This window comes from Acipenser ruthenus, chromosome 22 (genome assembly GCF_902713425.1).
Source record: "Acipenser ruthenus chromosome 22, fAciRut3.2 maternal haplotype, whole genome shotgun sequence".
Lineage (NCBI taxonomy): Eukaryota > Metazoa > Chordata > Actinopteri > Acipenseriformes > Acipenseridae > Acipenser > Acipenser ruthenus.
The window spans coordinates 6,274,198-6,297,404 of NC_081210.1; the positions used below are offsets into that span (position 1 = coordinate 6,274,198).

General features: G+C 37.7%; 1 protein-coding gene across 1 annotated transcript in view; it reads right to left on the reverse strand.

Annotated features, from left to right (window-relative positions):
- Window positions 1–10,341, reverse strand: part of LOC117431649 (brain-specific angiogenesis inhibitor 1-associated protein 2-like protein 1) — a 28,853-nt gene extending 18,512 nt beyond the window's left edge. Inside the window, exons 1-5 of the mRNA XM_034052833.3 lie at window positions 9,888–10,341; window positions 7,641–7,716; window positions 7,415–7,501; window positions 764–825; window positions 5–76 (exon numbers count right to left, since the gene is read on the reverse strand). Coding sequence (XP_033908724.2) covers window positions 5–76; window positions 764–825; window positions 7,415–7,501; window positions 7,641–7,716; window positions 9,888–9,938 — 348 coding nt within the window. The 5' untranslated portion in view covers window positions 9,939–10,341. The remainder of the gene's footprint in view (window positions 1–4; window positions 77–763; window positions 826–7,414; window positions 7,502–7,640; window positions 7,717–9,887) is intronic.
- Window positions 10,342–23,207: the final 12,866 nt, after the last annotated feature.

Genomic DNA, 23,207 nt, shown 5'->3' on the forward strand with positions numbered 1-23,207 from the left:
TCACATTCATGTACTTCTGATCCAGTTCAGTTTTTCGTTCAAGTTCAGCAATTATATCTTTGTGAAACTTTTTAAACTGAAAGTAAGACATAAAAGAGGAAAATAAGTATTTGTCTCCCTCCTAATTAGGAGCACTAATCTACTTTACAAATAACTCCATTCCCCTTAAATACCTGAGGGGTAACACATCACACATAGCAAGTCTAATGCTTTATGAATATAGCATCAGTACCCTTGAACCCACTTCCATTCCAGGAAACATTATTATGTCATACTTCAGGTAAAGTTGCTGTGCCCAAAAAAAAAAAGATTTTGCATTCCTAAAACTATAGCACAACACAATCAAAAATAAAAAAACAACCAAAGAATGACACTTGCCTATCTGACTCCTGTGTTATAATGGTTAGTTATCCCTGACTAATTGTGTGTTTTATAATAACAGCAGCAGTAGCAACTGATTCTGTGGTCAGAAGTCACCATGAGGTGAAAAATCTGCAGTATCTTCCATATGGAGGCATGTTCAGACTTGTTCTAACAGCAGCAACACAACAGAAAGCGCTCATCATTTTTTCATCTCCATTTACCAGGTATAATGAGAAAAAGCTTGTGCTAATAATTAGGTCTTCATCACACCTCAGCATAATACAAAACTAAAGAGAATTTCCCTAGGCCCCAATCACCAACTTTAAGGTCAGGTTTTTTGGAAAGAAGACATAATAACCAAACAAAACAGCGCTTTTTAAAAATGAGAACGAACACGTACGTTTTCTTCTAGCTCTACGTTCAGTTTTTTCTGTACGTCTGAGATTTCCATGAGAACGACCCCTGAAAAGAAAGAAAAGAGAAGACATTTCAGGAATACTGGCTCATATACTGTTAAATATTTCAGACCAAGAAAGAAAAAAATCAGCACTTAAATTTAACTCTTTAGGGTCTGCCCAATGTTAAAAATCCTGCCGGTCACCTGGCTCTTTAAATCTTTTTACTCATGCACTGTAGGAGACAGCCCTGCTTACATGGTACGGTTCGAAAGAGGAGATTCGGGGCTTTAAAAATGATGTCCTATTTGTGTACTCTGGGATTGGAGCCTGGCTGTCAGCTGTTAGGGTTAGGTTGCCATGGTCATCAAGTAGCCACAGTGAATAGCTCAATCTTGCACCACATGATCAGGGTCCCTGGCATGAATAATTTGAATGTGTTTTTTTTTTCCCCTGTGGTTTTTGTTATCTGTACTAAACAGGGTGAGTCTCAGACCATTTAACTTTTATAGTTAAAGAGTTATAGGCACAAATCTAACAGTAAAAAAAAAAAAAAAAGCTGGCAAAAATAGCTTGGACCCTAAAATTTAAACAGGTTCCACATACCCCGAATAGCACTAATCTTAAGCCCCTTTCACACTGGCACACCGGACCCGGGTTCTGGCTACCCGGGTCACAATCCCGCTTAGTGTAAAACCACGTACCTGGGTCGTACCCGGGTCCCAGCGACCCACCTCAGGATGTGGGTCAACACGCTTTGACCCGGGTTGAGCGAGACAAAATTCATGACGGCGGATGAAATAACAAAACAGCCACGTTTGCGTTAAGATTTCACTTCCGCAAGGAATGTTTGTTTATTCCGTTTAGCCATATTTCGTTGATCGAGACCCACCATGCACCAGATTGCAGCAGGGATGAAGAAACGTTTGTTCTAATTGACATTTGGGCCGACGGTTCAATCCAGAGTAGCTTGGATGGAAGCGTCAGTAACAAACTGCTTTCGGGGCATTGATAAACACGTTGTTTACTTGCGTCTGTCACCCAGATCAACCCTGTTTTATTAAAAGCATTGTGAAATCTCGTACCCGACCTGCATGATACCCGGTCGTGACCCGGGTAGGTTTCAACCTGGGTAGAGCATGCCAGTGTGAAAGGGGCTTTGGACTAACTAATGTTATCTTAGGTGAGGCAGTCCAAGACAAGTGCTAATCAGTCTGTGAAACCACCTGATAATGTAATACATTAAACCCACATATCTTTATTTTCAGACTGGCATCACTATGTACAATATAAAGCACATCATGCGTTTACAGAATGATATACCCACCCTTGGGCCTTGCAATATCCCTTTATTATTATTATTATTATTATTATTATTATTATTATTATTATTATTATTATTATTTATTTCTTAGTAGACACCCTTATCCCGGGCGATTTACAGTCATAAACAAAAAAACATTTCAAGAATCACAGAACAAGTATTAATACAATTAAGAGCAAGATCAAATACAATGACTTCGGTTCTAGCAAGTACAAGTATATGACAAAATACGATTCAATAACGGAGCAGATAACAGTAGTTACATCAGGATATAATTAAATACAAAATACTACAGATTAAATAACACTTGACAGATTACAGTACTCTAAAGTACAGGATTAAATGCAGTAAAATAGGGAGCAGATAAGAGCAAGTAAAGCGCATTAAGGAAGAGTGACTTTAGCTGAACCTCTTCCCTTGAAGTATGCTACAGCAATAAATCATGCATTCTTGAGTTTTAAAGGCCAGTGCACCACATGCTTGACCTCTACATGTTGTTTAGATGACCCTATTTTAAAAAGGTTGGTTTAAAATGTTGGCACTATATGTACTTCAAAGCCATTAGGTCGAACCAACAAGAAAAGCCGGAAAAACAACTGCTAAGTTTTCTAAGCCGCTTGTTTACTTTGCATTTTATTGCTCCGTGAGAACAATTTTAGGGACAAGACTGTATAGTTTCTGTAGATTAGATATAGACATGACTCAAAAATAGTGATAATAAAAAAGTGCATTAGTGACAAAAGGTAACACAGAAGTGAGAGGTGAAAAAAACAGGTGTGTTGCTATAATGCTCGAACACCTACAGTACAGTGTTAAAACTGCATGGGACCTTTAAAGTTAAATTATGAGACAGAATTGTAAACTTGGTTGCTTTTCTGGAAAGAGAATCCGCCACTAACCAACACGTCAATAGCAAGCGCATAAAGGCTCCGTGTGTTATTCTCCCATGTCGCGTCTTTTGTTTTGGCCTCTCAGTTACGCGCTGGGAAGCCGAAATGGGAGTCGCCCGCTTAGAGCCTGGAGAAAGGGCTACCCTCAGCTACGGATTCGCTGAGGTTTGCCCCTATATAAAAAATGTAAAATATGTGAGTAGGGGGGTTTTCCTTACCTGAGTGCTGAGCGGTTCGTATTTAGTTCTGCGGGGGGTGTGGTCGGGCTGGAGAAACTGGGCTCTTTCCCACAGCACAGTCATGCTCGGGGGGACGGGCCGTGTCTCAGTTGCTCATTTTCATTCATTTTTAAATATTTGGGGGGTAGGTGGTAGTGCGCCACTGTGGGGTGCGTTAATCATTTATTATTATTTTCCATTCATGGTTTGGCGGCCTTGTCTTTTTGGGGGGAGGTGGCCACAGCCACTTCCTATCCACGGCACTGGGATGCATGTAACTGTTCATGTTTTTCCAGCCGGCCTTGCGCAGGTAGCCGTCAAGCACCCACGGACAAGGCCTCCAGCCAAATGTATCTTTCACTCAGGCCCTGAGCGCCCATCACAGTTCATTAAATCATCTGCAATTGCAATCAATAAATCATTCATTCATTGCGGATTCTCCGTGCTGAAATCAATATCTTGATAAAATAGAGTAACTTCTTCTATCCATCCATATTTCACCCAAATTCAGGCAAATGAATCCCAAGACACTGCTTTTTAATCCAACCAATCACAAGCTATAAAAAAGGCCAACAAGATTTCTCGGATATATTGTGAGAAGTGTTGAATTTAAATCAAGGCAAGTAATGTTAAAACTCTACAATGCATTAGTAAGACCTCACCTAGAATATTGTGTTCAGTTCCTTCAAGAAGCTGCTTGATGAGATTCTGGGATCAATAAGCTACTAACAACCAAACGTGCAAGATGGGCTGAATGGCCTCCTCTCGTTTATAAACTTTCTTATGTTCTTCTTATGTTCTTATACAACTTAGGTAGAAGTAGGTCTCCAAAACCTTTATTCTGACTACCTTAAGAATGTATCCCAGAGAATTTCAACTGCAAGTTTAATTATCGATTTGATGAGCGGTTCTCTAAATGTACCGGTTTCTAAAACATGAAGTGTAACATACACAAGATCGAACATAAAGACCTACTTCACACTGTGCTTGTGTACAGATACCTCTCATATACCCCAACACAGGGAAAACAGGTACAGTACATTGAATACCAGTCAGGAGGAATTAGTAGGGGTGGATATTAACAGCTGGCTTCACAAAGATATGACCTTGTTCTATGGTATATTCACAGAGTTGCCATGCCATCCAGTGTACTATACAATAATCTGTGCCATAAGGTATGTCCTGAAACTTTGAACCTACCGAAACAGAGCATTTGCATTTGGCCTAATGTACTTTGCATAGAGGTTATGACATCACTGAATCTTTTCTAAGCCACCACAATGTTTATCCAACACACCTGGTCAGGTGTTCTTTGTAGTACCAGTCAACAAGTAAGCCATTCAAGATGACATGCACAAGGAACAGAGTAAAAAGCAATGGGCTTTCAAATAAAGTACTGTACTCAGCAGTGATCACAGACCCAACACTGCAAATCTGTAAGCTCTGCGATAAATACTAAAACAGTTATTTTACTGCAGAGATGAATTTACTTATATACAGATCTTTATCAGTACTATGTAGTAAATGAAACATTTACATTGGTAAATATGTACAGTAATTATATACACCCAAGTACAACAGGACTGCTTAATACTCCTTTTAGAAAAGACATACAAAACACATCAATTGTTATATTGATTTTACAGAACAATGTTTCAACTGAATTGACTTTATGCAGCCTGCATAGAGCAGGTGTAACCAAGTAAATAATGAATGCAGATTATATAACACATGCCTCAAAGTGTTGCTAGACAAGTAAGTATGTCACACAAGGAACAGCGACTTGAGATGGCTTCATGGAAAGCGCAATGCTAATGTTTTTGAATATTTTATAATATAATGAAAAAAACTCCAGCAGCAGATGCATGCTCATTTCACATATTTACAACACGACACACGTGACTGTACATCCGGGTAACATTCTACACTATATTGCTGAATTGAGAAGGAAAAAAAAAAAAAAGTTTTTAGAACTGACAATAACTTGATTGTGTGATGCTGCTGCACACTTTAATGTTTCCTTTCTCCAACAGAGAGGGAAAAACAACAGCCTTCAGATGTGAAACTTAATCCTGTCATGATGTCAGCTCACTGATCATTTGTCTTGTCATAACAAAGGGTGTTGGATGCTGACTAGGCAGTAGAGATGTGACTCTACCTAGAGGCTAACCTGAACACATTGGTATTGGTTTTACAGGGGAGTGAACATTGTGTTTGCTGGCAGCCTTACACACATACAATGCACAAGGTGTGTAGGACCAAACCAAACATAATGAAAGAATATCTCATCCACAGCTACAGTATTCGAGCTAGGGGTTCCTCCATCATATCCTTAATGCCATCTCCCACAGAGGTCAAAACAGCTGGATGGAGTATGTTGCCAATAACAATATCTATTTATTCAAATTGTTCAGGAATCGGGAACTATGGCATGGCAATAAGGTGAGTTCATGTTTAGCTAGCTAGTAAAAGCAGCAAGTTAATCTGTATTTACCTTTAAAGTCAATTGGCAAATAACACACTTCAATAGACTTTCAAAAGCAATAACCAAGGTTTAAAAGTGTTCTAGGTGTGTACTAACACTACCACAGAATGCAGTTCTGCAGTCATTGTACGTTTCTTTTCCTGCAGCTGCTTGAACTCTCGTTTCATGCACTTTTCTTTTTGCTACTGGCTGCAGATTACTTGCATCACTAATCATTGTGACATTAAATGTCAGGAAGGAGCCACACAGTCTGGGCCTGCTGACATTTCCTACAAGCAGGTACAAATACCTGAAGTCAACAGTGAAGCTCACCTCAACATTGTAACAAGCTAGTAAATACTCCCATTTAATTACGACAAGCACACATGCAATATGCCTACACCTTGTTTTAAGGATTTGAAACTCTGCAAGGAGAGGGTGCAATCATATTAAAATTGTATTTCAGAATAATTAATAATTCCCACATTAATCCTAATGTTTTAGCTTGACACTATTCAGATTAAAACGTCCCTTGTATACGTAAACTCTGTAATTTATGTAGAATCGGGTATTTACTGGGGGTGTTTGAAAATAAAATGTTACAACTTTAATGCACGTTCCTTTGAAATAGAAATAATTTACTAAATAAATGTATTTACTAGTACAGTACATGTTGCTGTAGCTACAATAGAGATAATTTATTCCAGCAATTGGCTTGCATCATTGTTTTTCAGTACTGGTAATTGTTGAACTGGATAACAAAATACAAGCTATTTTTAACAAAGTGAAGACAAATACGAGAAAACACAGTTCAGTATTTACAAAGCAAGCAATTTACCAGCTGCTGATGGGTCCAAGCAACACTGCAGGAATAGCAGGGATTGGAGCAAAGCCAAGTGTTTGTATGCAAGGTACAGAAACTCCAACCTTGAACTGCAGAAAGCATCATAAAAGCATGATGTTTATTTTCAAAACACATGCATACTGGCTGATAGTGATAAATAATATCAAAATAAGAGAACTGTAATCTCACCAGTTTAGAACACAAAGGGTTTCCCCATCAATTAAACTCATTTTGTGATGTTTAAACTAGTCTTACTGTTGATTCCTCCTCTGTTCTACATATGGCTGAAAATTGCTCTTTAAACTGAATCAACAATTTCCTGTTTTCTGTGCTACAACACGAGAGGTGATTGAGAGAGGGTCTGTTATGTAAAAAGAAATATGTAGCAATAACGTTCATGTAGGCAATAATTGTCACAAAAATGCACCTGTTCAGTACGTGGTTGGGATGAGCTCAAATTGAATGCAGCATTTACAAATAAAGCAACCACTTCTGCATGCTGAACAGATGCCTCACAATTGTAGTTGAATGTGCATAAATGGTCACATCAGTTATTTGTTCAAGGAATAGATGGAGAACAGACAACCAAAGGAATACAGTCATTAAATCTGACTGTTTGTATTTTGTGTTGACCCTTCCAGCACTCTTTCCGTCACACCTGCGTGTTTGGGTGAATCTGAAGTAGAAAAGGCAGAGCAGTTTAAGAGAGCAGAAGGATCTCAGTGATGACATGGACCATAATTTACTCCTCTCCAGAACAAAAGGTCAGAATTCGGTCACTTCTGTGTGGTCAGTTTCACGGGCGTGCAAAGGCACAGCATACTGAATCACTTTAACACACAAGTTCACTGAGCAGAACATAAGATTACATTGAAGCTGAAACCCAAGTTTTGAGAATCAGTCCCATACAACTTACCCAATTCTCTGGACACTGGCGACACCGTAGCTATCTCCCCGATTTTGGAAACAGCATCATAGTACGTTTTTCCTGCCAGAGTCATTGCTGATGCAAATCAAATAAATACATAAAAAAGAAACTGACAGTTAGCTGGCACAACCAGATATAGGATTCATTCTTATTATACAACCTTAACATTTTTTTAAAGTTCTAATGTGATGTGTAGATACCAGTAAATGCTTACCTACAACAGCTTTTTCATAGTTTTTACCCAGTGTTACAAGATTTCGTAAACCGGGATTGAACTGTTCCATAACATTCTGCAGGTAGAAGACGAAACAGACATTTATGAATATTTAAATATCATACAGAACAGCTCCCTGAACATGCTCTGTTTCCTCTTTCACTAAGCAAAAGCTCTGCCCACAAGCAAAACAATGGTGTACACTATGTCCCACTGTCAATGAGTAAAGCAGAAATAAACTTGGGGCTGTGTCACTTCAGAGTTGATAACGTTTTCAAAAGTCTGGGTTTATATATTTATACTAATCGCATGCTATTTTAATATGGCATTATTAAGAGTTGGCTTTCTTGAAATAACCACATCTTAAAGCAATGAATCATCTTCCAACCATTAGTCACTCGAAAGCTGTAAAGGCCTGCTGACTGCTTTTAAATTGACACTTGAGTTGTAACACATTAATAGAAGTTTATCTCCAGAGATTATGATCTTGTTTTTTTCAACTTGCATAGTTTCAGCATACTATAAATGTTTGTGTTGCAGTCTTTGAGCCTGATATTTATCCACCACTTAGTAAACGTTTTGCATCTAATTGTATCTGATCACAACAGATTTAGTCCAGGTACACTACATTTATTTTGCAAGTCTGGTGATCTGTGGTGCTTAAACACAGGTTTGGTTATGCTGTATTAGAGAAGCGACAAGCTTCTGCTTTTAGGTACACTCCTAAAAAAAACATTAAAAATCCCCACCTTAAACTACACACACATGTTCCTCTTTCAATACTCAATACACACCCAGTCCTTAACAATAGCTGAGCAGGTGTGTCATCTACACCTAGCTACAGACAACAAACAGATGCATCGTAGGCTGAAAACAAGTAGAAGCTGGCAGAGGAGTTAACTACAACGCTGATCCAAATTACCACAGATTTTCATTCTTCTCATACGTGGTAAATGTATATTTTACTGGGGGCTTTGAACCCAAAATTGCAAGTGTTTTTAGTTACCTTGTCTTTGCTAACCATAGAACAGAACAGATGATGTATGTCTCAATGGATCATCCCCAGTTTCCTCGTGTTACAATAACAGAAAGTCAGAAACATCAAGCTAGTCTTTCTCTGTTTAAACAAGCAGGACATCAATTGCTTCTCGATGGCACAGTGGGTTTGTAAAATAAAATCAGTTCTCAGTCCTATATATAAATGTATACATATTGCAACATACTGACTACAATGAGACCTCTGTCTATTCACAACTTAAACTCCACACAATGTTTTAGACTGCAACACAGTTCTGAAATAATTCTTCAATTCCATGATCAAAGTATTTCAAGAATGGCAGCTACTGTACATAACTTTATTTCAAAGTATGCAACTAATAGCTATGTAGGTCTGCCTTAAGTAAGCAAGTTCACTGAGTTCACACTTGGTGTGTTAATGAAACTGGCTAAGTTTTGAGTTTACAGAAGCAGGGTTAATCAAAAGACTATTCTTCGTTGTTTGTTTTTTTTAAATGTACATCAGTTTTTTTTTTTACTAAACATAGTGAAACATATTTAAATAAAAGAGGATCTTGAAAAATGCCAACAGGTGTATGTTCAAAATTGTAAATACAATGTAAACCAACCCTTATCAAAGTTTCCCATAGTTAAAACATAGCAAAGTGTAATAAAGCATAGTGAAAGCATGGTACAGCATAGATACAAATGGTAAAGCCTATTAATAAACATGGCAAACCAGAATAAACTATGGTAAATACATAGAATAACCATGGGAAAATTATGGTAAACTGCAAAAACACTGCACAAATACGCCATGGTAAACTTTTATATGGGTATGGTTGTTTTAGAGGACAAATTGGTCAGAGAAAATATAGATTCAGGTTAAACATGAATACTGCTTATCCCATACCAACCTAGATAACCAGCTTAGCTATCAATTCAGTACATACAGTATTCACAGCTTACTGCTGTAAAATATAGGTGTTGGTATATAGAACAGGTTAATCTAATAATGCTTTAGGAAAAAAAATGAAGACACAATACCTAGAACTATTTTCTGTTCAAATTCCCAAGCTACACTGCACCCATGATAATGCTGAATTGATGTGCATGTTAGGCACATTGTAGTTCTAATTAAGTGAAATGTAGCTCCTTTTGATAATATATTATAATAACAAATAATGAAGTGAGTGTAAATTCAGTACCCCAGTGTGTTTGGTAGGTAGGTGCTCTCCGAGCAGAACTTACCTTGTAGGTACTTTCGGTGAGTTTATTCACCTCCTCTGGATCACGAGACATTGTGGACTGTTGAATCCCTTCTATTAAAACAATACGCAGTTTGCTATTGTAGCCAAGAAAAAAAGAAAGCCACAGGTCCCTGCTGTAACTGTTCGGGGCTCTAACCCGTGTTATTGGGGATTTCAGGTAGTCTGTGATAATACAAAAGCGATCAGTTTATTTCCTTGTCCAAAAGGTGTAGCAAACGCACGAGTGAGTCTGCAGTTAGACTGTGAGTAAACTAAACTGTCAAACTTCTCAGTCTGACTGTGCGGAGGCTGTGTGGATTGTCGACGTCATTGTACCTGGTCGAGTGTCTCAATCCCAGGTGCGGACTGTGTTGAGAGACGTGGAGCTTGGGGGCTCTCCCACAGTGCGGTAAGAGTATTTACGACTTCCTGCATTGCTGTTTACCTTTCTCTGCACTGCCACCTGGATAACCAAATCAGCATCGCACCGTATTACCCGTTCTTTGTATTTAGGTAAATCCGGTTTAGATGCTATTGGTTTAACGTTCCTGGCAGGTATGACGAAGCAGAATCTGTGCAAATCGAAGCCACATTTTTCCCAAGTTTTGCTAGTACTTTGCGAACGTTTGGGCGATCGCTGTGCTGACGGAAATAATAAGGTATGAACATGACACCAGCACAAAACAAGCCAGGTTTATTCGCCCAGACATCATAAAAAGAGAAGAAAATAGACAGAACTACGCATCAAAAATCACACTGGACATTTCCATCAGTGTGTCCATAAGTTTACTAACTAAAGCATCACCATTTTCTGTCAAATATTTACGGTTAAGATTGTCGGTGTTAGGCAGTATTTTAGCTGATGGACAGTATTGTCACACGAAGTCACCAATACACACCTCTCTGCAATAAACAGTGTCTGTCCAGCACAGCACAGAGCTCTGACAAACTCATTAACACAGTCATTCTTTTATTAAAGCGCGTGTAAAAGCAGCATATATGGATTGCTTGTCTCTCAGTTCACTATTATTATTTTATTATTTTAGTTAATGTGTCGCTTTTTTTCAGTATGTTCTTTTATTGTCAGTGCGAACATGTACCTCAATGCAGCAGTATTTGCAACGCTATGCATCCTCTGCCTCATCTGGTCCACTGTTGCTATGTTTGCTTTTTGTATACTTCAAAACATTCGTTTTCTTTTGAATATTCATAAACTGATTTACGTTTTCTCCCCATTCCTCATCCACTAAATTCGTGTAAGTATTTCAATTTAGTTTTTGATCAAGCTAGTAGTTACTACGCCCAGCAATTGCCACAATAATCAGACTTTGATTGGCCAACATAACCAGGTGATAATGGGTTTGTGAAGTGACAGAGAATCACGTTTGAACATTATTTGATCCTCTGACTTCTAAACATCTGTTGTATCCTAGGATACAGTGTAGGGCTGCTTATTACAATGTCGGAGTCAAAATAAAACAGCATTTTAATCAAAATATTGTGTGTTTCCTAGAAAATAGTACTGGGAAAATATTGAATAATAGACAAAAATCCGGCGTAAATCAGTAACAACCGACGTCGAGTTAAAAAAAAAAAAAAATCCTCTAAATTTTCGGTAAAATTCAGAATAAACCGGAAACGAAGAACACTAATTATAGTTAGAAATTAAACCCCTGAAGAGAGCACGTTTTTCTTTTCTCTGTCTTGCTGTTTGGTTTTTTTTAAAAACCTCGAAACAGTCATATTTATATTGTCATTCTCTATCCACCCGCCACAGATAATCCTTTGAGGTTACTATTAGAATAATACCATACACAGAAATTAAACAATATTCTTAAACGTTTCCTCTTAGACATTCCATGTACTTGATTTATGATTCCTTGTATAAATGTTTACTGTGGTATACTATAATAAAACCATAGCAATATATACATATATGATAAAGCACAGACAAGCAATGCGACAAGCACAGTTGTTTATTTAGTACAGATATTGGGAACTGTTCCTGGCTGTTTAAAAAAAAAAAAAGCAAACAACATTGTAGAAATAAATCACAATAGACGTCAACTGATCAGTACTAACATAACAGCATAGCATAAATCATCTGTACTGCAATATACACTGTAGCCAGTAGATGGCAGCCATGTTACATAAATGGCTTCTTTGATGACGCTTCCTTCAAAAATGCCAGCAGGTGTATGTTCAAAATATGTACCAAAAATTGTAACTACAATGTAAACCAATTCTATTAAAAGTTTCCCATACAGAACTGGCAGAAGGCACAGGTGTCGTTGTCCATTCATCAACAGTCCAAAGCACCTCTGACCACTGTTCCATAGTCCAATTTCTGTGTTTTTGTGCATATTTTAACCTTTTAGTCTCGTTCCCCTTTCTTAACAGAGGTATTCTTACTGCAACACATCCTTTAAGTCCTGATTTCAAGAGTGACCTTCGTACTGTTGATTTGATGGATAACAACACCTGTGCCTTCTGCCAGTTCTGTTATCAATTCAACGCTTGTCTTCTTTCTATTCCTTAAGGGTATTATCTTCAAGTATTGCTCATCCTTGTTAGTCAGCTTTTTGGGTCTTCCAGTCATTGGTTTGTCAATTACAGATGATGTTTCTCTGTGCTTGTTGATTATGCTTTGGATACCACACCTTGAAAATCGAGTGATGTGAGCTATTTCACTCAATGTTTTTCCTTCTTTATGCAAGTCAAGGTTGTTATAATAGTAGAAAATGCTAGTGGAGGCTTTCAGTAAATTGTTGATTCTCATAATGCATCAGAGTAGAAAAATGCAACATGTCTAAGACTTTTGCACAGCAGTGTGTGTGTGTGTCTATATATATATATATATATATATATATATATATATATATATATATTGAAATGTAAAAAGTAAATAAATACAGTATCATAAATAACCAACAGTGACATTCAGAAGTAATATAGAAGCATGCTTACTTCCTGGCTGGGAGGATCTCATGAGGACATTGTTTTTGTGTCTGTGAACTGCATTGTGGGATTACCAGCTTTGTGTACCTATATTGTCAATATAGGAATCAGTGGCACTCATTAAAGCAGATCTAGTTCCCTATTATTACTCCAGGTCTGGTAGATCCCTCCACTCAATTTAACTCCCGCCAGTGAATTCAATGCAATTTTGAAATCACAACAACATTTTTATATATGATATATGGCACAGTGAAGCATGTTGAGCATAGTATAAACAATTGGAAAAAAAGCATTGTAAACTTCTACTATGGTAAATCTTTAATACAGTTTTAGAAACCCAAGGGCAATGGTCCACAAAATATAGAGTGCTCTCAGTATACGTTGTTGCATATGAAAGCACCAAGCAATGGGAAGCTACAGCACTCTTACACTAAAAGTGTGAAGCTTTCATTAATCTGTAATTCTCAGATGACCTTGATGCCAAACTGAAACCACGTCTCTAAGCAACATGTTCTCTTGCTGGTTAGCGGTATGCATGGACTGTAAAATTAAATTGCACTGTTTAAATACTCATCAAAAACCTGTTTTACTTTTACTTATTTCTGAGTTTACCAGGATGCTTAATTAGTTGGTCAGGGTCTGTATTGTAAATGATGAATGGATTTTGCTTGTTGACAGATGTGTGTGTGTGTGTGTGCGTGCGTGCGTGCGTGCGTGTGTGTGTATAAAACATCCCATTGTGGCTCACTTCTGCAAAAAGCTCCTCATCCACAATGCACCTAATTTTAATCTGTTACTTATATATTAGGCCCTTGTCAGCTCTGGTACGGCTGATGTGTTTATTAGTGGCATTAGTAGCCCTTTTTATTTACCCAGTCACTTTCTGCCAGACTGTAATTACCGTCACCTACGCAAAGACTTTGCCCTTTTTATAAATATATAATCAGTCCTTCTGGAAATGTTCCAGAAAGTTCTGTGGGTGTGCAGTTGAGCTACTACCATTTACATAAACAAACTCCCAATCCACATTCCACCAGGGGTCAACCATGCATGACTATGTTCTCAACTACTGTATGTGTTGATCAAAGAGTCATCTTGATTTACTTCACAGTACTAAAGTACTGTATGCTTTTACTATGGTTTACTTACATTAAATAAGCTTTTACAAGGAAAGAGAACACTTCAGTATTACAACATTGATTATAAATAAACATATAAGGAAAGTCCAGTAGATAATGTTTCGAAATGAAAATGCAAGCTCTCTTTTAAACCCTGTGCAACTGAGTGGTTTAGTAAGGAAGCTAAATGCTTGAAGATTCTTCTGAAAAGCTAAAAAAAATGTCTGCCTTTTGGAAAGAGCATTTTTTAGTCCTTCTATGATGGGTAATTATGATTATTGGCCATTCAATAAAACAACGCAACATCCAGCACTTCAGCTTTCTTTACTGGAAATGCTGCTTGGACCATTTTCCTCTCTTAGAATCACTAGAACTGTTGTGGATGGTGCATTGCTTTCGCCAGCTGGGAGATTGCATTTAGCTGTTATGTTTCAAGAAGGCCATGCATTCACATTTCTGAACAACTCAGTGGGACTGTTTACACAGTGGCTTTGAAAATCCATGACGTTCCAAAGAAAATCGGTACGTTTTATTGAAACCGCCAACGCAATCATTTGTCAACGTGGGCTCCAATTCATGAACATTTTTGCTTTCCCTTTAAGTACAATTGATTTTCAACTTCATGCCAGGGACACTGTTATAAAGAAGTGAATACATTTGACAGTGCATAACGAGTGACACATTGCAACAGTGTTGTTGTTCAGGCTCACAATCCCTTGTTAGGCATTCTGGGTGGCTCATGGATGTGCTGTAGTCGTACATTTCAAGGTATAATAAAGCAGGGATGGGAGCAGGATAAAGCAGATTCCCCAATACCTGCTGTTACGAATTCAACTCTTGTATGAGCAGTCTGTCTTTTGCCTTGTCTTGAGGTGTTCATGAAAGGTGCTATAGAAATGAAAATCGTATAGCATTAAAAGGTACATGAGAAATGGTAGCTGACCTTAATACATAGTAACTTCTACATTTAACAAGCGAACCTTTCCTCCTGTGAGGCTGCTCAGTTCTGTACCTTGGTTGTCTTCCAGGTCGGCTGATTGAATTATCCTTCATTATAGCATGCCACTCATTATAACATGCTGAATGTCAAATACAGTACATACTGGAAATGCTAGCATCTGCAGCTTGTTGGTGTCCAGGAATTGAAACATATACCCAGCTGCTTTATCAAAACACCAGACAAACTCTTTAACTTCCTGTGGCAAAGTGGTAAGTGGTATGTGCAGGTGCAGGGGTGATGCAGTTTTTATTTTTATCCAGGTCTGGTGACCAAATAATAATCCCCAGCAATACACAACAATGTGTAGTGCAAGGAGTAAATAACAACAGGGTTACAGTCCCAAATAATAAACACGAATATCCGTCCCACAATATACTAACACGGTCACCAATCCTGGGTGCGTGCTGTAGTGCTTGTGGTGGGTGATACAGGTTTATTTGTGACAAAGGTGCAGTGCTGTCCGGTTTCATGCTGGCCCCTGGCGACAGCTCCGGAACTGTGTTAACTGTCTGGTAACGTACAAGACAAGACTATTACAAACAAACAAAAACACAACACTTACGATTTCACTTTAAATTGGTGTACCGTCCTTCTGGCTCTTTACTCACTAAAAACCAATGCGAAGGAACCAATTACGATTCTCCGTCCCCCTTATATGCTGTAAACGAATGCAGCTGCCTTTACAATCTGCGGCTGCTACATTGTTTCCCTTCCGGGTCAATACGTTCTTGCAACGGAGTCTCGCCTTCTTTTTTCCAGACTGACCGACTACCCGACCTGGGGAAAGAACTGTCAGGCCAGCCCGTCCAAAGAACTCGGCCTTTGCTGCTTAGCGCCCTCACAAGTCGGGAGGGAGATTTACAACCAAGATTCATTATATTTCTGTCACACTTCCCCACTGCAAAACTTATGTAAACTTGTTGTCTTTTGTTGTTTTTTTTTCTAGCAGGAATTGTTCTGAATGACATGAGCTGACGGTCCCATAGCACTTCTCAGAACACACTATTACTGTATCAAGACGTCAAAGGATTTTTGGATGATTTTGTTCGTTCTTGCTTTGGTGTGTTAGGAGGAGAGTCTGCCTTGTCTTATACAGTAAATTGAAAAAGCAATAACAAGACGTGAAAACATCAATTTCCTGCTGCATCGTGACCACTGTTTCTTAAGCTGGGCTGCAAATCCTTGATAATGAAAGAGGGACAGGGACCGCTGCAGTGCAAATGAATCTGACGCATGAACGGAAAACTGAAGGAGCACAGCACATTACAGCAAGTCGCTTTAGAATTACAACAGGACTTGTTCTTTAAAAAGAATGACAGTTTTACAAGGAATAAGACAACAGTTCACAAGGCCCAATTATAAGTGCAAAGGCAAACGACTAATACAATATGCACAGTTTAACAATAGGAATTAATTTCTCAGAGAAATAATTTACTCACTCCTTGCTGCAGCTAAGCGGTTTCTTGCTTGTGTTACACCTTTAAAATGGTTTTATTCCTTTCTGAACATTTGCCTTTGCCCTTCCATACAACAAGGCCTTGCTATAATTACCAGTGGCACTCCACTGCAGGGGTTAGTCCAGAAATCCTAGTAAATGTACATGTTTAATTATTTCAACACACACCTATAGAATTGCAAATAGGTTATCAAAGCATCTATAGGACTGTTGACTAAAATGATTATGCTAAGCTAGAAGGACGTATTCCTGTCTTATTTACTCTTTGAAGGTCCCTCGCAGTGTGTGAACAGACCTCAGCTTTCAGCCTTGGTCTATTCACTTCTATTGTGCCGGTATTATCTACAGATGTTCGCCATCCTATAACCCTATATTGTATTTCATTTTTACAATGTCATCTTAACGAGTTCCTTAAGCTATAAGACCTAATATGAGTGCTCAATATTCCATGCTGAAATAATACATTGTGTGCATTTTGTGTTTCATTTATATTTTTGCTAAGGGGGTAGGAGAGGATTTAATAATCACAATCATTTTGCATTTGGTATTGTGTTTTTATGTATATATAACTAAAAATTAAAAGATAAAATACAGTACAAAGACATTTTCTGAAGAAGCATGTTCTGATTTTTCACAATTGAACTGAATAATTTGCAACAGAAAAATTGCATTTTGTCAACAAATAATAATCAAAGGTGACACTTTTTTTCCAAACAAAAAAAAATTAAATTCTGTAAATGTGCAAAGCAAGGCCTAGGGGAGTTTAGTAGACTTAGAAGGAAGGCTGGCCTTATGTAATACGGTATTTGCCATTTTTGGCAGTTATCCATTCTTGATAAAATCCCATGTCTTAGTTAGAATTAAGAGTGGTCCCATGAGGTTTTTCAGGATATGTGAAGCAAATGTTCCTAATTGAAAGACTAATCCGTTGCTTTATCCCAGCATATTTTTAAAGCTGGTGTAAAATGGCATGTAGGCAGATGGCCTTTTTTTCATTGTGCACACACTGTACTGCCTATATTTAAAACCAGAGAATGCTATTTGTATACAGTAACGTTCTATGTACAGTAGTTACAAGTTGCTGTGTAAAACATTTAATATTCACTAAAATATAGGGTGTGCCACTTGTGCATAATGTACATATCATTATGCTGCTGGAAAGTGTCATCCATCATCATGGATAAGATCCTAGGAACCAGGTGTTAATCAATAGTAATTTCAGTTGATGTTAAATCTGAGTGTCATTTAATTACCAAAGCCCTAATTGAATGTTAAAACAGTGGCAGGATCATTTAGATTCATACTTTCCTAACAGCAGTCTTAAGGGAACAAAGTGCCAAAATGAATTTCAATGCTTAAGAGGTCAACTAAATTCCTAAATTACTATTAGAGATATTTAATTCAATGCAATAGTCTAAGGAGGCTGTGTGGTCCAGTGGTTAAAGAAATGGGATTGTAACCAGGAGGTCCCCGGTTCAAATCCCACCTCAGCCACTGACTCATTGTGTGACCCTGAGCAAGTCACTTCACCTCCTTCTTTTCCTCTTTCGGGTGAGACGTAGTTGTAAGTGACTCTGCAGCTGATGCATAGTTCACACACCCTAGTCTCTGTAAGTCGCCTTGGATAAAGGCGTCTGCTAAATAAACAATAATAATAATAATAATAATAATAATAAGCAGTGTTGTATCTAAATTATTCTGTGCCTTAGGCCTTGGGCATGGACTGATTACCACCAAATGTCTTCTGCATCGGCGATATACACACACCTAGAGGAAAACACCAAAAGGGGGCATTATTTAGATCCACTGTTTAGATTATTTAAAAAAGGCTTTGCTAGACTACATGGTGTTAGGTTTCCTACTTATTTTTTACAGGTATACAATCCATTTACATAATGATACACTGCAGCTGAAATTCTGTCTTGGCCACAGGGCATCTATTCAATTAACCCTGGAAGAAATGTAAGCAGCTTTAGAGATATAGAAATATCTGTCTCTATATTTAGAATTGAGCTTGGATAAACTAACATCCAGTTGTTATAGCTCCTACCTAAGAAAAAAAGTAAATATAAATAGGATTTCAGTGTGGAGTAGTGGTTAGGGCTCTGGACTCTTGACCAGAGGGTCATGGGTTCAATCCCCAGTGGGGACACTGCTGCTGTACCCTTGAGCAAGGTACTTTACCTAGATTGCTCCAGTAAAAAAAAAACCAACTGTATAAATGGGTAATTGTATGTAAAAATAATGTGATATCTTGTAAGTCGCCCTGGATAAGGGCGTCTGCTAAGAAATAAATTATTAATTATTTTATAAAAATGAATATAGCAGCTGCTTTTATCAAAACCAAGGGAAGCATCTGCCTGTTTTTTTTTTTCTAGACACTTACTCAGACCATGACACCAGAAAGGAAAAATCACATGTATTTTGCCGAATGTGGTTATAATACAGTACATTTTATGTTATTATTTTTGTGTATAATACAAAATGTCCTGAAAGGGTTGCATGGAAGGTACGTTTGTTATTGCTTTTCTATTAATAATATTTATAAAAATAATAACTATTTTAAACACACAAAGTATAGTAAAGTCTGGTCGAACCCATAATACAGTACATGTTTACAACTGCACAACAACATAGGAAAAGCATTAAAACAACAAATCTACTATGGTAAGCTTTTATAAGGGGCGACAATGTGTAAAAAAGGTTGTTGTGTGCTCTGTCGTATACAGATTGATTTATTTCTTGTGTGTTTTTGTTTCAGCTTGCACTGTATTACTTGCACTGCATTACTTGTACCCTTGCTGGCCACGGCTGACGCAAAGGAAATTATCAAAGGAACACATGTGCTTTGCTGTCAGTATCTGGACCAGGTAGTTTAATTAGCCTCAGATTTGTACCATACAAAATCTGGTGTTTGTGCCAAGGTGAGAAATTGTGAATCAATAGAAAGGAAACGATAATGCAAAAGCTAGTTTAAACCTGAACAAAGCTTATTAGAATCTGACACTTCTGGTGGATCTAATTATTTGATTCTAGCTGTGAAACTAGAGGAGGCCAGTGCTTGAACAGAATCTTTATAATGAGGGGCTCAGTGCAATACAAAGTGTGACTCAACGAAAGTGGTCAAGCCTGTGCTCTGAGCTCCTTTTGCTTGTCACTCACTCATTCGCTGACAGAGTGTAATGACCAGATTTGTTAAAAAAAGGAAAAATACACTAACATTTTATTATGACCTTAAGAAACTTTCAACAGGGACCATGAAGGTATCCATTTATTAGGACCAATTCTCCTTTAAGAATATTGTAACCAGTCCATTAAGTGACCAGAGTAGATTAATTCAACTGTATTCGTGACAAAAGGAAAGTAACCAATGAAATCCAGTGGTATAGTATTATTGCAATGTTGCTGTGGTGGACATTTCTAGGTTGATTATAGGAACAGTCTGTGAATCTTCTACAGGGTATACAAGCTCTTCTTCAGCAAAATTGTAGGTATGTTTAGTGGTCGTTGTTCGTCAACAAAATTGTCAGAATATTCAGTGGTGGTCCTTCTTTAGCAAAATTGTAGGAGTATTTAATCGTTTAAAAACCAGATCCATCAGTCCTGGCCTTTTTGTCCCCTTTTCTAATTCCGTGCAAAGACCCTATCGGAATTGTAACACCACTTTTGTAAAGAATCTGTCTGCTTGGAATATTCATTTTTAAACATGTTATAGACATGCATAGGAACCTGTGGAGAATAAAGCAAATAACTGATAAATAAACTAATCAGGTGGGTGAGCCACCAGGATACGCCCCTGTCCCAGCATCAGCACTCTTTGGTATCAATGATTCATCACAGATCGCTGTAATGTTTCCGGCAGTCTTGCACACTGCTTTAGCCTTCATCCAGAAACTGTTTTAATTACTGAACCCTGTGGTTAATCCCAGCCTGAATCAAAACAGCCACTCTGTTTTTTTGGTTGTGGTTTTAGTGAGTTTGTAAAAGTTTAATGCTAGTTTAGTACATATTTGGTAAGGATGTACTAAATTTCCAAACCCATGATTGAAATAACTTTCATCTTAAATTGAAATCTTACATTTCTCAAATGCTGTAAACTAATATATATATATATATATATATATATATATATATATATATATATATATATATATATATATATATATATATATAATCGTCTTTTAATGAACACTTGAAACAACCAATCATAGCAGGGATCTCGATTTAGCTGTCCATTCAGAGAAGAGGGATGTAGTTATGGGGAGTTGCATTGTGAAAGCTCTGATGCTTCGCTTCCCAAACTGAGTGCGGATGAGAGGTGTTGATGTTTGAAAACCATTACTTAAACGTGAGTTTATAAAACTACATTTACTTAAGCATTTTACTTAAAATAATGTTTTGTTTCCCTCAGTTATATCCTTCTGTAAATACTGTTGTGCCGTCAAGCTAACATGTTCAACAACACTAATATCAAGTGTTTTCCTTTTTGCTTTTGAATCCCCAGGGCTGGAATTTGGTGAGCGTGGGTTTGTCAACATTTAAAAAATATATATATATATATATATATATATATATATATATATATCAATCCCGGCTATCAGCCTCAAGCCTTTCTGCCCTGATGCATATTTATGTGTGTAAGATGACCACTGAAACCTTTGATCCTGAACCCATCATCCTTGACAGGGGTGCAAATAATTTTGAAAACTGGTGCTAAACTGTTTTAAAAGTTTAGCACCAGAGAGCCAACTGCCTTACAAGACAGCAACCTTCTCTCCTGTGTGGATGAGTGTGGGTGGGTCATTTGAGTAGTGCAAACCCAATGAGAAACTATCATCATCTATGGTTGCTAATGAATAATAATAATAATAATAATAATAATAATAATAATAATAATAATAATAATAATAAATTATTGCCAGAATTTAATATGAGGTACCCTGGCGCTGGAATGTAGCCCCAAAATTTGCGCCCTTGATCCTTGACATCCCAATTGTTTCTTTTTAACCCTCTCATCAACAGCTTTTCTCTCAGGTAACTCTGAATTTTGATACAGAACATTATAGATTATGGTTTGATTTTCAAACTATAACAAAAAGTACCTCAGATCCAGAGAGGCTGCAACTGTAACTGATCGCAGTTTAAGGATCCATTAACATGCATTTAAAACCAACTATTGAAGTTTACACACTAAAGTTGTATTTGCTTACAGCATTACTCAATTAGGCTGCGCCAATCCTGGCCAGTTAACAAGAGCACACATTTACCCAAATGTGGGCGGTAGACTGTTCTCAAAGCAGTGTGGATCTCCAATTCTCTTTGATGAGAAACCACGGCGTGTTCTCTTAGTAATTATCCTCCACTTCACTACTTTCGTTTGAACCATAGCGTGACATAGACATCATGCTAGCATTCTGACTTAAAAAAAAACTAAAGGTCTTTCCTTCAAAAAGCATATTCTTTATAAAGCTTTAAAAAAATGATGATAGTCCTCAGGGTGTAACAAGATCATTAACAGATGTCACAATAAACCATCCCAATAATAGCGGCTGAGTAAGTATATTTCACATTTTATTGTAAAATGCAGACTCAGAAAAAAAAGTTACTTTGTGCATTTTTATACTTGCTGAGGCTTGTCTAGCCGACATAGAGTGATGGATTTTAGTACAGGCACAGAACAATTCGTAGGAAACACAATGCGATATTATTAAATCCCAGGCAATTTTTTTTTCCAGCTCTGTGTTAAAATATATCCTTTGTCCAGTGAGATTCTAGTGGATGTAAAGGTTAATTGTGCATCTTCTCTTTTTTTTTTTTGTAAGTTTTGATTCCTTTAGTTTGTCCTTGGGTCTTAGAAAATAGGTGTGCTCTGGAAGACAGCTTCAAGTTCAGAGTGACCCCAATCTTCCTGACATAAATCACTGTTATATAACACCATCCATTGTAGATCACTGGCTGCCTCATATGAGCACTTTGTTATTGATCGTGTTCGCACAACCTTGAAAAAACCAACAGCTGTATAGTGTGGTTCAACAAGATATTTAAAAGACAAATCTACATGAGAAGTAAGGATTTTTAGGGCATCTTACACCCATCAATAAAGTTATGGTTTTAAGGCATTCCATTTTAATTGAACATGAATAGATACTGTAGCAATCCTGAAACATTTCGGACTGCTGTATCGGTGCCCCTTTGTTTGTCATTTTTGTGTATTGTGAGACCGCTCACGCCATTAGGGGAAATTTAGGAGGGTGGGGGGGGGGGGGGGGGTTGTAAAGGTGTGTATGCGGGGTGGGGAAGATCGTTTGGGGATCATAGTCAGGTGCGTGAGTGTGTGTAGGTATGCTGGTGTGTTTGGGGGTAAATGGGAGAACGAGTGTGGGTGAGGAAGTAGCTGAGGCTCCCTGTGACCCCCCCCCCCCCTCCCCCCTGTCTTCAGGGGCTGTGGTAGTTCCCGGGTTCTGAGGTTAGTCCGAGTCCTTGGTCTGTTACTGCGAGGAAATAAACCTGATCTCATTGATGCACTACAATCCTGTTGTCTCCATGTTTTGGTTATTTTATGTTAGTTAAGTTTAGATAGCACACCTCTAATGCTACAATATTAATAACCAAAATGACAGCTTTTTGATACATTTGCATGTATTTTAGTTTTGTGTGCACCATACTTTATTTATAATAATAGTATGTTTATATTGTTTCCATTCAGTCTGACCCCCCAAACAGTTAAAGGTATGGTTTATTGGATACGGGTTCATAGACACCAATAATATTAATTTCTCAAACCAAACT